This window comes from Zophobas morio, unplaced genomic scaffold (genome assembly GCF_036711695.1).
Source record: "Zophobas morio isolate AGI-343-1 ecotype UQ-CSIRO unplaced genomic scaffold, CSIRO_AGI_Zmor_V1 ptg000021l, whole genome shotgun sequence".
Taxonomy (NCBI): domain Eukaryota; kingdom Metazoa; phylum Arthropoda; class Insecta; order Coleoptera; family Tenebrionidae; genus Zophobas; species Zophobas morio.
In genome coordinates, this window is record NW_026972126.1 from 9,918,472 (window position 1) to 9,937,249 (window position 18,778).

General features: G+C 32.6%; 1 protein-coding gene across 2 annotated transcripts; it reads right to left on the reverse strand.

The window, feature by feature from the left end:
* Positions 1-2,044: 2,044 nt before the first annotated feature.
* Positions 2,045-16,469, reverse strand: LOC135131998 (cationic amino acid transporter 4). Of its 2 annotated transcripts, none has more exons than XM_064059897.1 (5): positions 16,227-16,469; positions 8,961-9,117; positions 8,713-8,907; positions 2,626-4,011; positions 2,045-2,572 (listed from the first exon to the last, which is right to left on the reverse strand). In XM_064059897.1, the coding sequence occupies exons 1-5, from the start codon at positions 16,242-16,244 to the stop codon at positions 2,364-2,366; spliced, it is 1,965 nt and encodes a 654-aa protein (XP_063915967.1). In that variant the 5' UTR covers positions 16,245-16,469; the 3' UTR covers positions 2,045-2,363. The 2 variants fall into 2 exon arrangements, with proteins under 2 accessions (XP_063915967.1, XP_063915968.1); XM_064059898.1 differs by lacking the exon at positions 16,227-16,469 and adding an exon at positions 9,167-9,289.
* Positions 16,470-18,778: the final 2,309 nt, after the last annotated feature.

Here is an 18,778-nt window from a genome sequence, read left to right on the forward strand (position 1 = left end):
CCCCGCCCAATTCTGATGTTATTTTTATTCGTCGTAAACCGAGGAGCGGAGCTTAATTGTAAAATCCTTATTTTTCTACGAGAAATTACCATGTGTAATAAGTTCTTAACTGTTATAGAAAGAAAACTAAATGTATTAATTAAAAAAAAAAGCAAGAGAGAAGCCCCACTCATCCGTCCCGATCTCAATCCTGATGAATTTTTCATTCGTTGTCAGACCGAGGGGCGGAGCGCAATTGCAAAATTGATATTTCCCTATACAAATTTACCATTTTAAACATGTTTTAAGTTTCTTGTTGTGAAAAGATGACTACACATATATTAAGAAAAAAAGACAAAATATATATTTAAGATATATTCAGCAAAATTTTGGGGTAACGTTATAATTTTTTTAGGGGGGGATGAGCAAATACATTTTGATAAAAAATTTACCATGCTTATGGTAACTTTAAAACACCTTCAAGATTTCAAAAAATTCGGTTTTGTAGTTCCCGAGTAAATTAGTAAAATAAATTTACGCATTCATTAATTTTTTTGAGTCACCTGTATATGCAAATCCAAAAAATATGAATGGAGTGATAGATCACAAGTACAGACTCATCATATTTTGTACATTTTAGATAGGATTTATTCGGCAAACTTTTGAGCTCACGTCATCAAGTTTTTCGAGGGAATAACCAAATATATTTTGACTAAAGATTTATGATGCTCTTTATAGCTTTAAAACATCTGCAACATTTCAAAGCCTTCGGGTTAGCAGTTTCAAAATTAAATTGCACAATCTTGTTTTATAATTTTGATTTTTTTTCCAAAAATCTGGACGTTTCGGTAAAAACTCATGTGTAGGACTATGTTATCTCATACAATTTAAAACCCATTTACTATGTACTATTTTGAAGTGACGTCATCGCATTAGTGGTGGGGATGATTAGAGACATTTTGATTAGCCTTTTACCATCTACATGATATTCCTAATATAAATACAAAATTTGCCAACAATCGACCCAATACTTTCGGAGATTATCTGTCTAATAAGACGGACAGACAGATGGAAACGGGGGACCTATTTCTTCTCTAGAAGTCATGATAGATCGAGAAAATGCAAAAGTAGAAAGTCGGCCGACGGACTCGATTACAATACTTCCTTTGCTTACGCTCGGGAAGTAAAAAGAGTGTTCTATTTATAAAAGTAAATTGTGTTATCCCTTAAAAGTAGAATATTCTGTATAACTGAAATTAATTTTAATGTATGCTACCTAAAAACCATACAGTTTTAGTTAACTTTTTCTTTATTTTCAATAATTTTAATAAGATGTCGAAGAAACGCACGCTTATAGTTACTCACTGTGCATATTAAATAGAGAATGCCGTTGAACATTGACATTAACCTAACCTGACCTGACCAGACCTGACCTGACCTGACCTGACCTACTTGACCATTTAACTTAAAATATATTCATGCACATCTGATTCATAGAACCTATGCTCCTTTTAGGTAAACAATATGAAAGAAGGTCAGGGATGAAAAAATTATCATTATCATAATCCTAAGAGGTGTAACCACTTATGTCTTCTAGTGTAATCATTTTTTCGTAATGGTGATCGATTTTATTTTTACCTTGACACACATGTTGTAACATGTTATCAGTAATTTTATCTTTCCTGAACATCACTATTGTTGTGAAAATAATTATTGAGAAACCGCCAAAAAAATGAAGGATTGTTGTAGTACCTACTTTTAAAAATAGAAAAACATTTTAAGCTTTTGAAAATTAAGTGTTTTATTTACTCGTATCTTCATATCAATAATAAAGTTATTGCATGTTTTCTTTTCCAAAGATAATTACGTATTACGTGTCGTAAAAATAAAAAAAAAGTTACTTTAAAAATTTTTTACTGATAAGTTTGTATTGCATCCACCGTAGAACAACTTAAAAGTAACGCTTGATATCGGGATAGAACTAAAAATTATTGCTCCTTCGTTTTTGTTATGTTTTCCCTTTTTTAACGCATGAAATAGGTAACCTTAAAAATAAACAAGTAACCTTACTCTGATTTTCTTTAATGTAACATTTATATATCTATCATATTTACAATATATATCTTCCTTTGTAGTTTTGATTCAGTTTCATCTATACAACAGGATGATCAAAGAAGAGTAGTCAATTTGTACCTCTTTCTGTTTCCGTCGCCCGCGATATGTCTGTTGTTATTGAAATTTTCCGATACAAAGTGGCATTTATAACTTATTGTGACCTTCATTCGAGCGCAAAATCCCTTTCATTGAGACTACTTCTCTTTGAACATCCTATACAACATCAAATAGCAACTTCATGTTATAATATATAATTTGACTCAGTAAACTTATTCAGTACTTTCTTCTTCATCTATAATGGCACTTCTATCCCCGTTTGAAGATTTCCTTCTAGTAAAAGCCCCTTTAAACATGGTTTTAGTCGTAGAACCCCATTTTTCTTTCACGGCTTCCGACGAGGTCATCAGAATTGAATACGAAGAATTGCCTTCACCTTCTTTGCTGTGGTGTATTCCATACAAAAAGTACACCAACATGCCTACAAAACATACAATATAAAATCCCTCCAGTAGTGTCAACAAATATACTAACCCAAAATCATCCAAACGAAGAATCTCAACCAAGTTAAAATATTCAAGTGTACCATAAACTCGATGTTACATAAAATACTTAAAGCTGGGATAAATGGTACCATCGGTACTTTGAATCTTAAACCAGCTGAGTTTTGGTGGTGTGCTACGATAACCACCAACGCCGAAATCATTATGAAAATGAAGAAAATCGCCAAAATGATCGTCCACCAAATTCCGTTTTCCAGATCGTTGCTCGAGACTTGGAAAAGGATACAAAGTGCCGCACTGAAAGTGGTAAAAACAAAGACACAAACTGTTACAACTGAGCCAGGTTCACAGTTTCCGAAAATTGGTCCTAGCCAGCTGTACTGGACGCGGAGAGTACCTACTAGACACACGATTTCTGAGCCCGGGGTGGTTAATTCTGAAGTAGAAGCAGAAACTTCTGATGCTGGAGTAGAGGCAGGTTTGGCTATAGGTTCAAAGGTTGGTCGATAGCGTAAGATTATCACACAAGCACTGACTATAGTGTATGCTAGCAAAGTACCGATGGACATAAATTCAACTAATTTTTCCAAGTCAAACAATAAGGCTATCACGGCTGAGCATAGGCCAGAAATTACTAGATTGGTTAGAGGTAGTTGCGTTTTCGTGTTGATGTTGCCCAAGAAGCTGAAGAGGAGTCCATCGACGGCCATCGCGTACATGCAACGGGGCAAAGAGAAAAGAGAACCGAAGAGAGTGGTTGTCATGCCACAGATAGCCCCTAGAGATACGACGTACTTCACCCAGTGCATTCCTACATGACTAAAAGCTTCCGGAAGGGCTGCATTAGGGTTAATATCGTAGTATGGTACTAACAGGGTTAAAGCCGCTGAAACCAAAATGTACCCTAAAGTGACGATTCCCATCGACAAGACCGTCGCCATGGGTATAGAGAACGAAGGATTTTTAGCTTCTTCTCCAGATGTTGCGATACTGTCAAACCCCACGAAGGCGTAGAAACAAGTCGCTGCTCCTGCAATCACTCCTCCTACTCCATATGGAAGGAATCCTCCTTTGAGGCTGGTCCAGTTTTGTTCGTCAGCGTAATATAACCCAACTGTTACGACTAAACCCATTACTCCCAAGTTGATGATGGTTAGGAGGCTGTTGACCATTGTTGAGCCTTTGACGCCGATTCCCAAGAGGAGAGCGTAGACGATGCATACAGTGAAGGCAAGGAAATCTGGGTAGCGACCAAGGAGTTGCTCGTGAAGCTCGCCTGTTAAGGAGATGGTGGTGTTGCTGATGACTCCTCCAAAGAGGGAGTCGACGTAGCCACTCCATGCCCGTGCCACGGAGGCAGCGCCTATCATGTGCTCGAGGAGGATGTTCCAGCCGATTACGAAGGCCCAAAATTCTCCTGAAATAGAAAATAGAAAATGTTTGGTCAAGATCTTGTTTTTATCGTTACATAAATTACTGACAAGTTTAAAAAAATATGTAGTGTTTTTCCATTTATGCTCCGTTCTGAGAAAGGATCCGTTTTAGAAGTGACACAAAAATTATGGAAAAGTTTCAGTGTCCTTGGGTTACAATTTTTAAATCTTTTTGCCACCTCAAACGGTCTTATTAGTTTGAATAGAATTATTTTACAGAATGTTAAGAATTTCAAGTCAAGACCAAAAATGGTCCCGGATGTTATGTACAAAATTTTTAGGCGCCAATGGTATTTTAGTGTTCGTAAAAACTAATGGTATTTGTGGTTGATTTTTTTGTTAAGCAGCCGGATCATATTAGTGAAACCGCTTATCCTTCCAAGAAATATTTATAATATAAAGTAAGTTTAAAAAAAATCGGGAGATTGAAAACTGGTATCTGTAAAAAAGTGTGGAAAAAAACTGAACAGGTAGTTTTAGCATACGAAAAAGGAATACATTGAGCCTATTACTCGATGCTTGAAATGACTTCTGAGATGAGTAAAAAATTAAATTTTCTAAAGTGTACGGTTTGTATCTATATGTATATTGAAATATAATTGGTCTAAACTTATTTAGACAGAACTTGCCCCCCCCTAAAATATATTCGAATAAATACAGCTTCTTCGAAAAATAACAGTACGACGCCTATGGGCCGTCCAGAGCTTTCTAGAATGTGCGATGATGATGGGTGACTCATCGTCAGTGACGGCGGCCGGGTGGTGTTCCATAAAGACAAGTCTGGGCCGGGTTACCGGAAGTCTCGATTGCTGGGTCCAGAAAAACCTCGAAGCGGCGTTCTCGATCCATCCAGAGGAACGTATAGGTTTAAATAGAGGCCGCCGTCGGAAACGATTATTATTTAGTCGAGTCGAGTCCAGCGAATGTTGAGAGAAGCAAGCCAAGTCGCGTCGGAATTATTTTGTGCATAATCGCTGTGTAATTAGACGTGTAAATTTGAGTTACTAAGACTGGCTCCTCAAACAGCGCCCAGACTAAAAATACAACTTTAAGAAAGTGAAAGTTTAAATAAACATAACAATATTATATCTCTAAAGAATATCTAATTTATAATGCTAGATAACTCAGTGAGAAACTTGTAACTTATTGTAAATGTGGTGTGAATTTGTGCAATTAATTTTTTGATAATTTCATTCATTTAATTTATTCTGTCTGCTATATTTAGCATTTTATTGTGTATTTTCATTACATTTAAGCGTATTTTAAAGTAATTTAGTTTTCGAATCACCTGTAAATTATTGATTCATTTATTAAAGTTCAGCAATTTTTCGAGTGTTAAAAAACACAGACCTGTGTAATCAACGAGAAATAGATACACATATTATCAGTACATGTTTAATTTCGATTGCTTGTGTGAATCATTTTTGGTTAGTGTTTTACCATCTACACGAGATTCATAATATACATACAAAATTTGACAACTATTGGTCCAGTAGTTTAGTAGCTTCGAAGATTATCTGTTTAATAAATATTGACACAGACGGCAGACAGACAGATAGAAACGAGATACCTATTTTTCGTATCTTAGGGGTCATGAAACGTCGAGAAAACATGAAAGTAGCCAGGCGCCCAACCCTATTACAATTCTTCCTTAGCTTACGCTAGGAAAGTAAAACATAATACTGGGTTCTCGGAACTTTGGAAAACATATTAGTGAAAAGCAAACACCGGTGCATCCTGAAGCACATTATTTAACCTACATTTATTTAATAAATTAAAACAAATAAATTTAAATCTTTTTTTGTAATCATAAAACCTCAAAAAGTATATTTATGCAGATTCTAAGACGCACTACAAAGTTTGTCGCATACGTACAATTTTATTAAAAATATGGATACATAACTAAGTCACAAATAAAGATCTATGCCACTCTAAATCAACAATTTCGGAACAATTTGCCCAGTAATTTTGGAAATTACTTTTCTAATAAAAACGCCAACAGACGGCAGATGGAAACGGGAGAACTACTCTTAAGTATTTTAGAAGCTATGAAACACTGAGAGAACATGAAATTAGGCGTTTCTTGGATGGACATTATGACAACACTTGCTTAGTTTACGCTGTGAAAATAAAAATGAGAGAAATAAACAATACAACTACGAAAAAGTGGCTGCTTTCATGTTTTCTCGACGTTTCGTGACCCCTAGGATACGAAAAATAGGCCTCCTGTTTCTGTCTGTCTGTCCGTCTGTTTGTTTGTCATCTGTCGTCTGTGTCGATTTTTATTAGGCAGATAATCGCCGAAACTACTGGACCGACTGTTGCCAAATATTATATGTATGTTAGAAATATAGTGTAAATGGTAAAACGCTAACCAAAATTTGTCAAATCATCCCCACCAGCAAAATTTACTATAATAAATATTGTTATTTAAATTTGATAAAAGAAATACTCCTGCACTTGTAGTTTATGAATTCGTGCTGAATTTTTACCATAGACAATCAAATTTTTGCGAGAAAAAACAAAATTTAATAACATTTTACATTTCCACTTTGAGATCGCAAGACCGAATGATCTGAATATCAAAAGTTATTCGTTTAAGCCTCCACAAAAAATGATGAAGCCGTCTTACAATTTTGTCGAATAAATTCTTCTTCAAATTTATAAGTATCTACGCAAGACATACAATCTTTTGGAAGAAAAGAAAGAGTGTGCTGAATTATTTTTCCCGATTTTTTTGTTGGAAAATAGATACAATAAAAAGGATCTTGTGTCGTAGAAGCCTCTAGAAAGTTATTTTTACTGTATCTTGTTTCCAACAAAAAGCTGAAAACGGTGTTGAAAACCGGGTTCCATAAATAATTATTGATTTTTAAAGATACGTGACGCAAAATTTCACATACTTATTTAAAATTTCACTATAATAACTCTGTTAATAATAAAGACATCACATTTTGAAATTCAAGTGGCAACGTAGGAACTAGCTTTAATCTCCCCCCTTACCTCTGTGTTAAGAAGACAAAATCAATCAATTTTCATTTTCTTTTAATACAAATGCCGCTGCTGATGCTTGTTATTTGAACATTCTAATAATCGATTTCTTTCGAAGTATAAATATAAACATCTGAAGTTAACCACGTATTGAAAAACTGAGAGTATATTTTCCCTTGTATATGCGCCCTTGAAATTTACGCGCCTGTGGTTTTTATTTCATAGAGGTTATTAAAAAACAAAAATCGCGAAATCAAATTTTACAAGCGGAATTTTTTTTATACTCAAGTAAAGTAAATAAAAATTAATAGTAAAATATAGTATAATTTTTTGTCAAGTATCCAGATAATTGCTTTAGTAATAAATTTAATTACAGCAGAGTATTAACATTGTTATTAAACTAGTATCACTAATTAAGGCTATTTTTTGTAGAATGCATTTATGCTTACTGGATGGGGCATAAAAAAATTCCATCCGTGTATTGTATTAATTGAGGGACATTTTCACGAGTTATTCTAACATGGTATGACGTATAATCGACAATTTGGCAGGTTTATTAAATATGGTAGTAATTAATGAGCTATATTCAGTATTTTGCCAAAATTTGTTATGATGTTCAGTTCAAGTGTGTACAGCGCTTATCGCGTGTTGTTAGCTTTACACTTGCAGGGAATCTATTTTTATTTTTGTACTTTATTCATAATCCTTTATTATTTTCACATTCATGGGGTTGTTTTCTTTTTTAAATTATTTACTTAATATATTTTTATGTTGCTATATGATTGAAAATGTTTTGATTTAGAGTTGGCTGTAACTGATTGCTTCTGTTGGTATCACTGAGTTAGTTTGCAAAAATGCAATAACAGTAATAACTAATAACATTTCAACGAGTATGACTGTAATTTAATAAGGACTAAAGAAGAACTTAACAGTGACACATAAGCTTCTTAAACGACAAAGATTGTAACATATTAAACTTTGATTACAAATTGCAACTTCATTCTAATTATTACTTCACTTTTTTGGGCTGCTCTCCTACGAACATTAATTAATTAATTAATTACTAGAATATACTATACGATATGCTTGAACAAATATAATTTAGTTTAATCCAAATGAATATATTTGGGCTGTGAAATAAATTTACCAAATTTGAAATTAAACTGTCGGTGTTACGCGTGCCGACATGTCGACAATGACCCATAATGAAGGTAAAACCGAAAATTATGCAAATTTTTATCTTTACGGCGTGGCTCCTCAAACAGCGCCCAGACTAAAAATACAACTTTAAGAAAGTGAAAGTTTAAATAAACATAAAATGTTAAAATCGAATGTCATGCAAATGCTTGTCGTTGAACCCCCAAAGTAAACAAAATTGTTGATTTTTCACGTTCATCATGTACTCCAAACGTCGCCAAAACAGACGACATCTTCTTGTTAAATTTATATTTATGACCACCAAAAGAATGCAACATAAAAAAATATTCGACCGATGAAGAATATACTGGCAGATTAACCCGAATAAATTTATCGGCACTAAAGCACAAATTATAGCCATCGTTAAAATGATTATTGCCCTAATTAATATCGCTAGCATGTTGCGCGACTTTTTTGACCATTCAGTATAAATAAATTAATCGCAGGTATTTCGAAGATGTGTAGAACAAGGTTCAAAACGGTTTATTTGCACATACCTATGCTGATGTATGTGTAGACGTATGCAGAGCCGGCTTTAGGGACGCGCGTCCCGAATTCCGCATAACATAAAGCCGACAGCAGACAGGCTAAACCTGCCAGCAGGAAAGAGAGGATTATTCCAGGACCGGCAAGATCCTTCGCTACGGTTCCTGTGAGGACGTAGATGCCCGCTCCTACCATATGGCCAACCCCTGGAATTGCATCACGTAAGGGTTAAAAATAGAGGCGCAGGCTGGATCGGTACCTAGTAAAGTTATATCGAAAGTATTAAGACATCTATTTAACGGGGTTTCCATTATATCCGAGGGTAACTGTTTGGTTCGGTTCATTTTTGAACATATTCCGGACATTACGTGTTTGAGGATCATTTTTCTCGATCCGGGCATCGCACTGTACAGGGTCTGAAAAAAGAAGTGAGTTTTAAGTGGGGTTGTTTATTTTTTGGCTTACCTAAGTTGTGAAATTCAGGATCGATTTTGTGCAATTTTTCTGTGCAATATGGTTGGGAACTGGTGGAAATTTTGGGGTTGGTGAGAAAACAGAGAAATGCGCACGTTTCTCCGGAATCGATTGCTGAGGATCAGCGAGTTAGTAAAAATAGATTGCGTGCTTCGGTGACGTTATTGTAATACGCATTTAGGAGTATTCTCGGGCGAAGTACTAGAAGTTTTTTATTTCGTTTTGTTTTGGGGATAAATCGTCACCGTGTGACAAGTTGGCAAAGACGTTTTTATTAATATGTTTTATTTTTTGGTCAATAATAAAAATGTAGTAAAGGTGTAATTTTTAGTTTCGTATGATGTTCATGTTTAAATTATAAAGTTTTTATTATTTTTCTTGAAATCGAGGGTTTATTACTTTACCAAAATAACCCTTCGTTGCCTTCGTTACGTAACAGTTGAAGATGAGTGTTTCGGGTGCTTCAAATTTTATTTCCCAGGAATAATCCATTGTAGCTATTTCTCGTCATGAAGTAAAAGCTGCATCTAATTATAAGTTGTGAAAAAAAAATAAGTATAAAAATCAAATGGAATACTATTTTTAAAGTTTACCAACTCTTAGATATCGCACAAAGTGGTTATATATCTTTTAAAAATTAAAATTTTACTAAACTATTTTTTTTCCTTCCAGAAACCAACCTTTAATTTGAGCTTTCTTAATTTTTTTGTAGCTTCTTATGTATGCTTTACTTTTTGTGTTTTATTTTCATTTTTTGGCGTCCAAATTTGCAAGAAATATTGCCGAAAGAATCTTGTGTTTCTTTTTTTATCGATTGAAGGCACTTTATGTTTATTTGTCGACGGATTTTCTTGTGACTGTCCACTATTTATAATAATTTTTAGTTGTCTCGTTTTCGTTCTTATTCGAGGACTGATTTTCCCAAGTTTGACATCAAACTGTGTATGGATTTCATACAGTGTTCACTTTCTTCTAAGGACAAACGATAACGTAGATGTACTTCCTACAGCTTTTCTTTTTTGTAGAACTTTATGGAAGTAGAATAATTGGCTCTACCTTTTTTGTGGGAAAATTTACATGTAGTCTAAAAGACTTGAGTTAGTTCCGAATAAGCATTGATTATTATCTGTTTATCTTAGTCTGTCGTTCGGTGTTTCTCATTCGTAAACCTGATTTATTATCAATATCTGATTGGCTTTGTTCCGAATCACTGCGATATAATCGGGGTTATTCTAGAGCTGTCTTTAATGTAATTGTTTTATTTCTTGTAATAATTGTTATAAAACAAATGTCATATATGCGATTTTTTAGACTCGTGTTCACGTATTTATCATTCTATATTAATGTTTTGTGCATAGCTATTAAAAAGGTTGTTTCGACAGAACTTCCCTCGCCCGCGTAAAGACAGAGGACAGACAGACAGACGGAAATGGAAGATCCATTTTCAATCAGGAAATAATAACTGATAGCAAGAAAACTTTGAATATAGTACCGAGAGTGAAGTTTCTCAAAACGATTTTAGGTTTTTGCTTGTAGTAAATAAACCAACAGCTGCCTATAAAGAACAATATTTGCAGTCCACAGCAATAAAAAAATGTGCAGTATTTCATTTTCTAGATTAACCAAAAAATGTTTTTCAATTGAAGTAAAAAGTATTCGTTTCCCAAGGAAATTGCCAAATAAAAGATTTGAGAAAATTGGAAAATTGGAAAAATTAAGACTATATTTAAGTCAGGCAAGCTACTGATTATGGTACTGAAAAGGTTGTCAACATTATAATTAATGTTTCATCCGGATTTTTTGTTGGAAATTCTTATTTCATTTTTTTTCATGTTCTTTCCTAGCTTGGTTCCTCTGTTTAATTATTTTGTTTGTATTCTTTCTTGCTTTTATCCGATCTTGGGGAAAATGATCCTTGAATAAATAAAATTTCGTTGAATTCAGTATACAATAAATTAAAAATTTCAGCACGATATAAAAATTTTTGTGATGAATTTGTAAATTATTTACTATTAGGCATGGAATTACCCTTCTTTGGAGTGATTAAGCAAGGCAAGAATTTTCCCAGAATAGACGTTTCCCTTTCCTGAGATTACAGATTTAAACAAGAAAAACAGTCAACTAGAGGATGTACGAAGTCATATTTAGATAATAAAAATTGTGACTACACACTAGTTGGTTCGAACACAACGGGGCAAAGTAAAGTCAATGACAGATTTGGAAAAATTCAAATCATTTTCTGAGTGCATTTTTTTGCTGTGAAACCTATTCGGCTTATAAGTATTGTAATCGAGTCCGTCGGCCGACTCTCTACTTTTACGTTTTCTCGATCTTTCATGACCCCTAGAAGACGAAGAAATAGGTCTCCCATTTCCGTCTGTCTGTCCGTCTGTCCGTCTGTCTGTCCGTCTGTCCGTCTGTCCGTCTGTCCGTCTGTCCGTCTGTCCGTCTGTCCGTCTGTCCGTCTGTCCGTCTGTCCGTCTGCCGTCCCGGATTTTTATTAGACAGATAATCTCCGAAAGTACTCGACCGATTGTTGTCAAATTTTGTACTTATATTAAGAATATCATGTAGATGGTAAAACGCTAACCAAAATTTGTCTAATCATCCCCACCACTAATGCGATGACGTCACTTCAAAATTGTACATAGTAAATGGGTTTTCAATTGTATAAAATAACATAGTCCTACACATGTAGTTTACAACTCTGAATCGACTTTTCACCCGAAACGTCCAGATTTTTGGAAAAAAATCAAAATTATAAAACATTTTGAAATTTAATTTTTAATCTGCTAACCAGAATGCTTTGAAATGTTGCAGATGTTTTAAGGCTATAAAGAGCATCATAAATCTTTAGTCAAAAAATATTTGCTTATCCCCTCCAAAAACTTGATGACGTCAGCTCAAAAGTTTGTGGAATAAATCATATCTAAAATGTACAAAATATGATGAGTCTGTACTTGTGATCTATCACTCCATTCATATTTTTTGGATTTGCATATACAGGGTGACTCAAAAAAATTAATGAATGCGTAAATATATTTTATTGATTTAATCAGAAACTACAAAACCGAATGCTCTGAAATCTTGCAGATGTTTTAAGGTCATAAAGAGCATAATAAATGTTTAGTCAAAATATATTTGCTTATCCCCTCCAAAAACTTGATGACGTCAGCTCGAAAGCTTGTGGAATAAATCATATCTAAAATGTACAAAATATGATGAGCCTGTACTTGTCATTTATCACTCCATTCATATTTTTTGGATTTGCATATACAGAGTGACTCAAAAAAATTAATGAATGCGTAAATATATTTTATTGATTTAATCAGGAACTACAAAACGGAATGCTCTGACATCTTGCAGATGTTTTAAGGTTATAAAGAGCATAATAAATGTTTAGTCAAAATATATTTGCTTATCCCCTCCAAAAACTTGATGACGTCAGCTCGAAAATTTGCCGAATAAATCATATCTAAAATGTACAAAATATGATCAGTCTGTACTTGTGATCTATCACTCCATTCATATTTTTTGGATTTGCATATACAGGGTGATTCAAGAAAATAAATGAAAGCGTAAATTTATTTTACTGATTTACTCAGGAACTACAAAACCGAATGCTTCGAAATCTTGAAGATATTTTAAAATTATCATAAGCATGGTAAATTTTTGATCAAAACGTATTTGGTCGTCCCCCCTAAAAAATTTTAGATGTCACCACAAAATTTTGCTGAATAAATCCTATCTAAAATGTACAAAATATGGTGAGTCTCTTCTTGTGATTTATCATTCCATTCAAATTTTTTCGATTTGCATATACAGGGTGACTCAAAAAAATTAATGAATGCGTAAATTTTTTTTATTGATTTAATCAGGAACTACAAAACCGAATGCTTTGAAATCTTGCAGATATTTTAAGGTTATAAAGAGCATAATAGATTTTTAGTCAAAATATATTTGGTTATCTTCTACAAAAAACTGATGACGTCAGCTCAAAAGTTTGCCGAATAAATCGTATCTAAAATGTACAAAATATGATGAGTCTGTACTTGTGATTTATCATTCCATTCATATTTTTGGATTTGCATATGCAGGGTGACTCAAAAAAATTAATGAAGGCGTGAATTTATTTTATCGATTTAATCAGGAATTACAAAACCGAATGCTTTGAAATCTTGGGAATATTTTAAAGTTATTATAAGCATGGTAAACTTTTGTTCAAAATGTATTTGTTCATCCCTCCTAAAAAAATTGATGACGTCACCCTTAAATTTTCCTGAATAAATCCTATCTAAAATGCAAAAAATATGATGAGTTTGTACTTGTGATTTATCATTCCATTCATATTTTTTAGATTTTCTTAAAAGGTGGTTCAAAAAAATTAATGAAGTCAATTTATTTTATTGATTAAATTAAAGGCAACACTTATTATTAGTATTACACCCCAACCAACCCAATTTGGTAGACACAAAATTTGTTAAAGGAAAAACTCGGTTGAAACATAAGGGTAGCACGCTTATTTACATCGACTTTAACATTACAGACCTGCATTTGTTTTATGCGCTCACTTGGTTCCGCGAATGTGAAATAGACATGTTTATAATCAACCAATTGTGAATTTCACCGTCAAGAATTAAAATAAAACCCAATGTTTTATATAATAAGCGGAAGTCGAAGCAATAAAACCGATGGTCGTTTTGTTTACAGTTTCTCTGTTTGACTCTCACGTATGCTGTTACGCCTGTCATCTTAAATTAAGAATGTTTATACATACACGATTTTCAGTTGCCTCTGATACGTATACGTGAGTAAATTGTTTCGTTATTTTATTGATTATTACAAATCAATATTCAAAACGACCCAATTCATTTTCCCGAAAATTTGAGAATATAATAATTTTATTCTTAGTATTACACTACATCTATCCCAACTGATATACGTGTCCTTGCAAAAATGTTGATGACGTCATCGCATTTTTTTTTTAAATTCCCACTACAAAAACGTAATGAGAAAAAAAACACAATAGGCATGCAGTCGTCAAGTTTCCGACAGCGAGGGAAGTACTGTCTAAACTCTTTAGACCAATTTTTTTCTTAATATGTGTAATCATCTTTTGTAGCGAAATATCAATTTTGCAATTATGTTCCGCCCCTCGATCTGACAACGAATGAAAAATTGAGATCGGGACGGATGGGAGCTTCTTTTTTGGTTGGAAATTTGTCTTTTTATTTTTCATTTGAAATAAAATGCTTCTAGTTTATTTCAGACGCTTGCTGATTTCTCTTCTTAAAACCATTTTTGTACAAATATGAAAATTTTCTGTTTCTCTTCTTTTTACTTCCTGAGGTAAGCTAAGGAAAGTTTGTAGTAGGAAACATCTGTGCTGACATCACGTCAGAATTTTGAACAGTAAATCTTGTTTAAATTTTATAAAATAACAAACTCTTGTACTTGTAGTTTATGAATCCGACTTGAGTTTTTATCCCAGGCATCCAGATTTTCGCAAAAAATCAAAACTGTATGATAATAACGTTTTAGTCATTGATTTTTGAAGACTTGTCTTGTCAGATTACGGTCAATTTGAAAGTTTGAGTAGAAAATGCAACGACTGAAGACCACCTTTCAAAAATCCATGGCTGTTTTACCCAGTTCTTGAACCCTTTTAATTAATGGTCACACGTCAAATAGGTCTCTTCAGTGGTAATTGAAGTTGAAGATGATTTTGGATTAAGCTTAATAATACTATGTGTATTTTTTTGTTGCATGTTTTCCAACATGTCAAGAATTTTCCGACAATTATTTAGTGTGGCATGTGTAATTTGGGAAAATAGATTATTTTTGTTTTACATTTGTTTCATCGAGTCATGTTCAATTAAATGTCATTCTCTTAGGATATATGGGGTAGGTCTTTATGTAAATAAGTGTGCAACATACCTAATGTCAATGTATTCATGTGTTACACACCGACTTATTAATTTAATAGTGTTGCATTAAATTAATTAACAATTGTAAAAAATAGAAGCTCATGAGGGGATCGAATAGTGACCTTCACGTTATTAGCACGCGCTCTAACCAATTGAGTTAATGAGCTGTTCCTCCTATTTTTATAGTTGTTATACGTTTTTGATTATTATCTGAATGCTTGAAAAAAACTCAAAACAGAGTATGTTATTTCATAAAATTTAAACATTTACAATGCTAAATTTTGAGGTGACGTCATCAAATTGTTGGTGGGGATGATTGAACAAGTTTGGGTGCGTTTCACCATCTACACTACATGATACTCTTAAAATTCATGTAAAAATTTCTCAATAATTAATCGACCCACTGGTTTTTGATTTCTGTGTAATAAATATCGACACAGGCGACAGACGACAGGCAGGCAGATGGGGAATAAAATGACATCTTTTAAAAATGACAAACATTTTTAGCTAAAAAAATATTGAGAAGTGGGAATTCGTCATTTATCTGTTTTTTTTTAACACTGAACATAATTTATAAATCCATAGTTCTATAAACTATTCATTTTGTTAAATTCCACTCATTTTCTGTAAACAAAATCCTGAATTTTCCTTCGGGGTAAATGCAGTACAACTTAATTTATAACTTAAAGTTATACTTAGTTATAAAATATCAGTTCAAATACTGCAATAAAAGTTATTCTAAAATAACAATGCAAATTTGGTTGGAGTTAGCAAGCAAAAAAACGGTATCCGCTGTGTGAGTAAAAGGTGATTTTATTTCATAGTAGTTGGTGTCATAGGTACCAAGTTTTCTTGAATCATGCGTCAAAAAACAAGTGCTTATTATGTCATTACTAGGAATACCTATTTTATGACATTTTTGTTATAATCAAGCTCACAGATATGTAAGAAGTAAAGATCTAGCACTGCTTCAATGATTTAATAACCGCAAACTAATTAAGTATGGTCTGTACCTTGAAAACCTTCGATCATTTGAGATTAGTCATTTTGGTAAGTGATTTGCAGGATTTATCATTTTTGAGACCCTGAACATGAAATTCTTTAGTGTACTTGTGGGTACTTACTTTAGCTAAAAACAGCATAGTAGATTTTACTCTTCTTTCTTCAAATATTTCTTTTTTGCAACATATAATGTGATCCAAAATAAGGAATAACCATCGTCGACTTTCACATAATACTTGGCTACACGAAACTTACGAATTTACGAGCTTGTAAGCAATAATTCACGGCTTAATTTATCTTACTTTGTTCGCCGATAATAACGCGGTTAGATTAATTTTAGGTCTCTTACTTCATTCGCAGAAAATATCCAACAGGTTGCGGTTTATTATACACTTACATAAATATTTTTTATTTTGTCTACTTGAAACTCATATTATAATTTTTATTGACTTTGACACTGACAAATTCAAGTTTTTTTTTATCAGATTGCTGAAGGTATATAGTACGGTTTGGTGGAACTGGAAATAAATATACTCCCCACAAAAATTATCGCAACACCCTTAAAACTTTGCATATTTCCAATTTGAATATATGTAGAAATATTAAATAAGAGCATCTTTTTAATTTCAGAGCGTAAACTCAGTACGAAACAATAGGTCGCCCGTTTCCGTCTGTCGGTCTGTCTCTCTGTGTGTCTGTCTGTCCACCATCTGTCCGGATTTTTATTATACAGATAATTTCCGAAACTACTGAACCAGTTATTGAATTTTGTATGTGTATTAGGAATATCGTGTAGATCATCTCCAAACATTACAGTATTAAATATTATTTAAATTTTATAAAATAAGATACTCTCTCACATGTGGTTTATGAACCCCTGTTGAATTTATATACTAGACATGAGATTTTTTGAGAAAAAATCAAAATTACAACATCTTGCAATTTAACTTTGAAACGTCTTTGAAGTTTTGGAAACGTTTTAGGTTATCGTAAGCACGGGAAATCGTTAATCAAATTTTTTTTATTTATGCCCCTCTAAAACAATAATGACACGATTTTACAATTTTGCCGATTTAATTTATATTTACCAAATATAATTTTTGGTGATTCCAAAAGAATTGTTTATTATTTCAAATTCAATTCTCATCTGAATGACTCCGGTTGAAAGATTGGATTATCGGACGTTTTAAAAGAAAATTCTAAACTGAAATCAGTAGAAAGTAAAATGGTACGTTTCACCCCACTTTTTTTTTTTTCAACTATTTAAGCTTTTTTTACCTTTTTTTTAATCTATTTTAAGGTACTTTACCATGTTTTTAAGCAAACAGGACAATTTTGACGTTGAAGTTTTTTATTGCTTTTTTATAAAATAAAGAGTCAATTTTTGTGGTGAAATTTCTTTTAATGCACTTTTTTAACATTTCACCCCATTTTTAAGGTTATTTTTTAAAAAGTTGTGGATTTCTAAAGATTTTCACCATGATTCCCGCGGATCCATATAGAAATCGCTGACTTTGAGATTTAAAAAAAATGAAAAAAACAATTCAAGGTCAAAATTGTTAAAATTAAAAAACAAAATGTGATCATTTTACTTACTACTACTTTGTCGCTTTTTTTGATGTTGGATATTTAATTTTATAGAAATTCCTACTCCTGCACGTGTGATTCATGAATCCATGTCGAGTTTTCAACCTAGATATCCAAACTGACAAATCGTTAATAAAAATTTGTTCGTTTAAGGCCTTCCCAAAAAATTGTGACGTCATCTTAGAATTCTGCTGAACACCTGTTCTTTAAATTTTATAAAATAACATTTTTGAAAAAAAATCAACAAAATGTATAACAATATTGTACAATGTAATTTTGAAATTGTAAAACCGAATGTTGTGAAACGTGCAAATATTTTAAAATTATTTGAAACATGTTAAATCGTTGGTCAAAATTTGTCCGTCATATTACATTTTTTCCCGAATTTTTTCAAATTTATGAGTATTTTTTGGAAAAAACTGAATATGAATCAATCAATCAGTTCTTTCCTATGCGTTGAGGACAGAAAATCAACCAAATTTCATTTTCTTTTAATCACTGATGATTGTGCTAGTAGTTGAATTCGGTCGAAATATAAACCTAAAAAGTCGAAGTTAGCATAATATACTGAGAAATTGAAATTGTCTACATTTTTTCCCGTTAGTTATCTGTTTTAAATATACTGCCGGACAGAAAAAACCGAGACAAAACATAACTTCTTTATTCTAAAACATGTGGAAACAGAAAAAAGTAAAAACAATTATAAGACTAAACATTAGCATAAAGTTACAAATATTCAAGTGTCCGGGTTCTTTTGTCTGGCAGTGTATATTTGGGTCTCCAGTTGTGTTCAGTCGATGTTTATTTAATATTTTTCATTATTATTAAATTTAATAAAGCAATTTATGCATACTTTTTTAGTTAGATTTCAATTGCAAACTATCTAAAAAAGAAATTATTTAATATTAATTTTTTTTTAAATGGAAGTGATTCCATAATTTTGACTGTATTTGTATTTAACATAATATTAAAGGTAATGCTGATATGTTCCTAGAATTTCAGGAAAATTGGATGAGACACTTCAATGATAACAATCGATACAACATGTCAGTTCAAATACATTAATTTCTTGGAAATATCAGTTCTA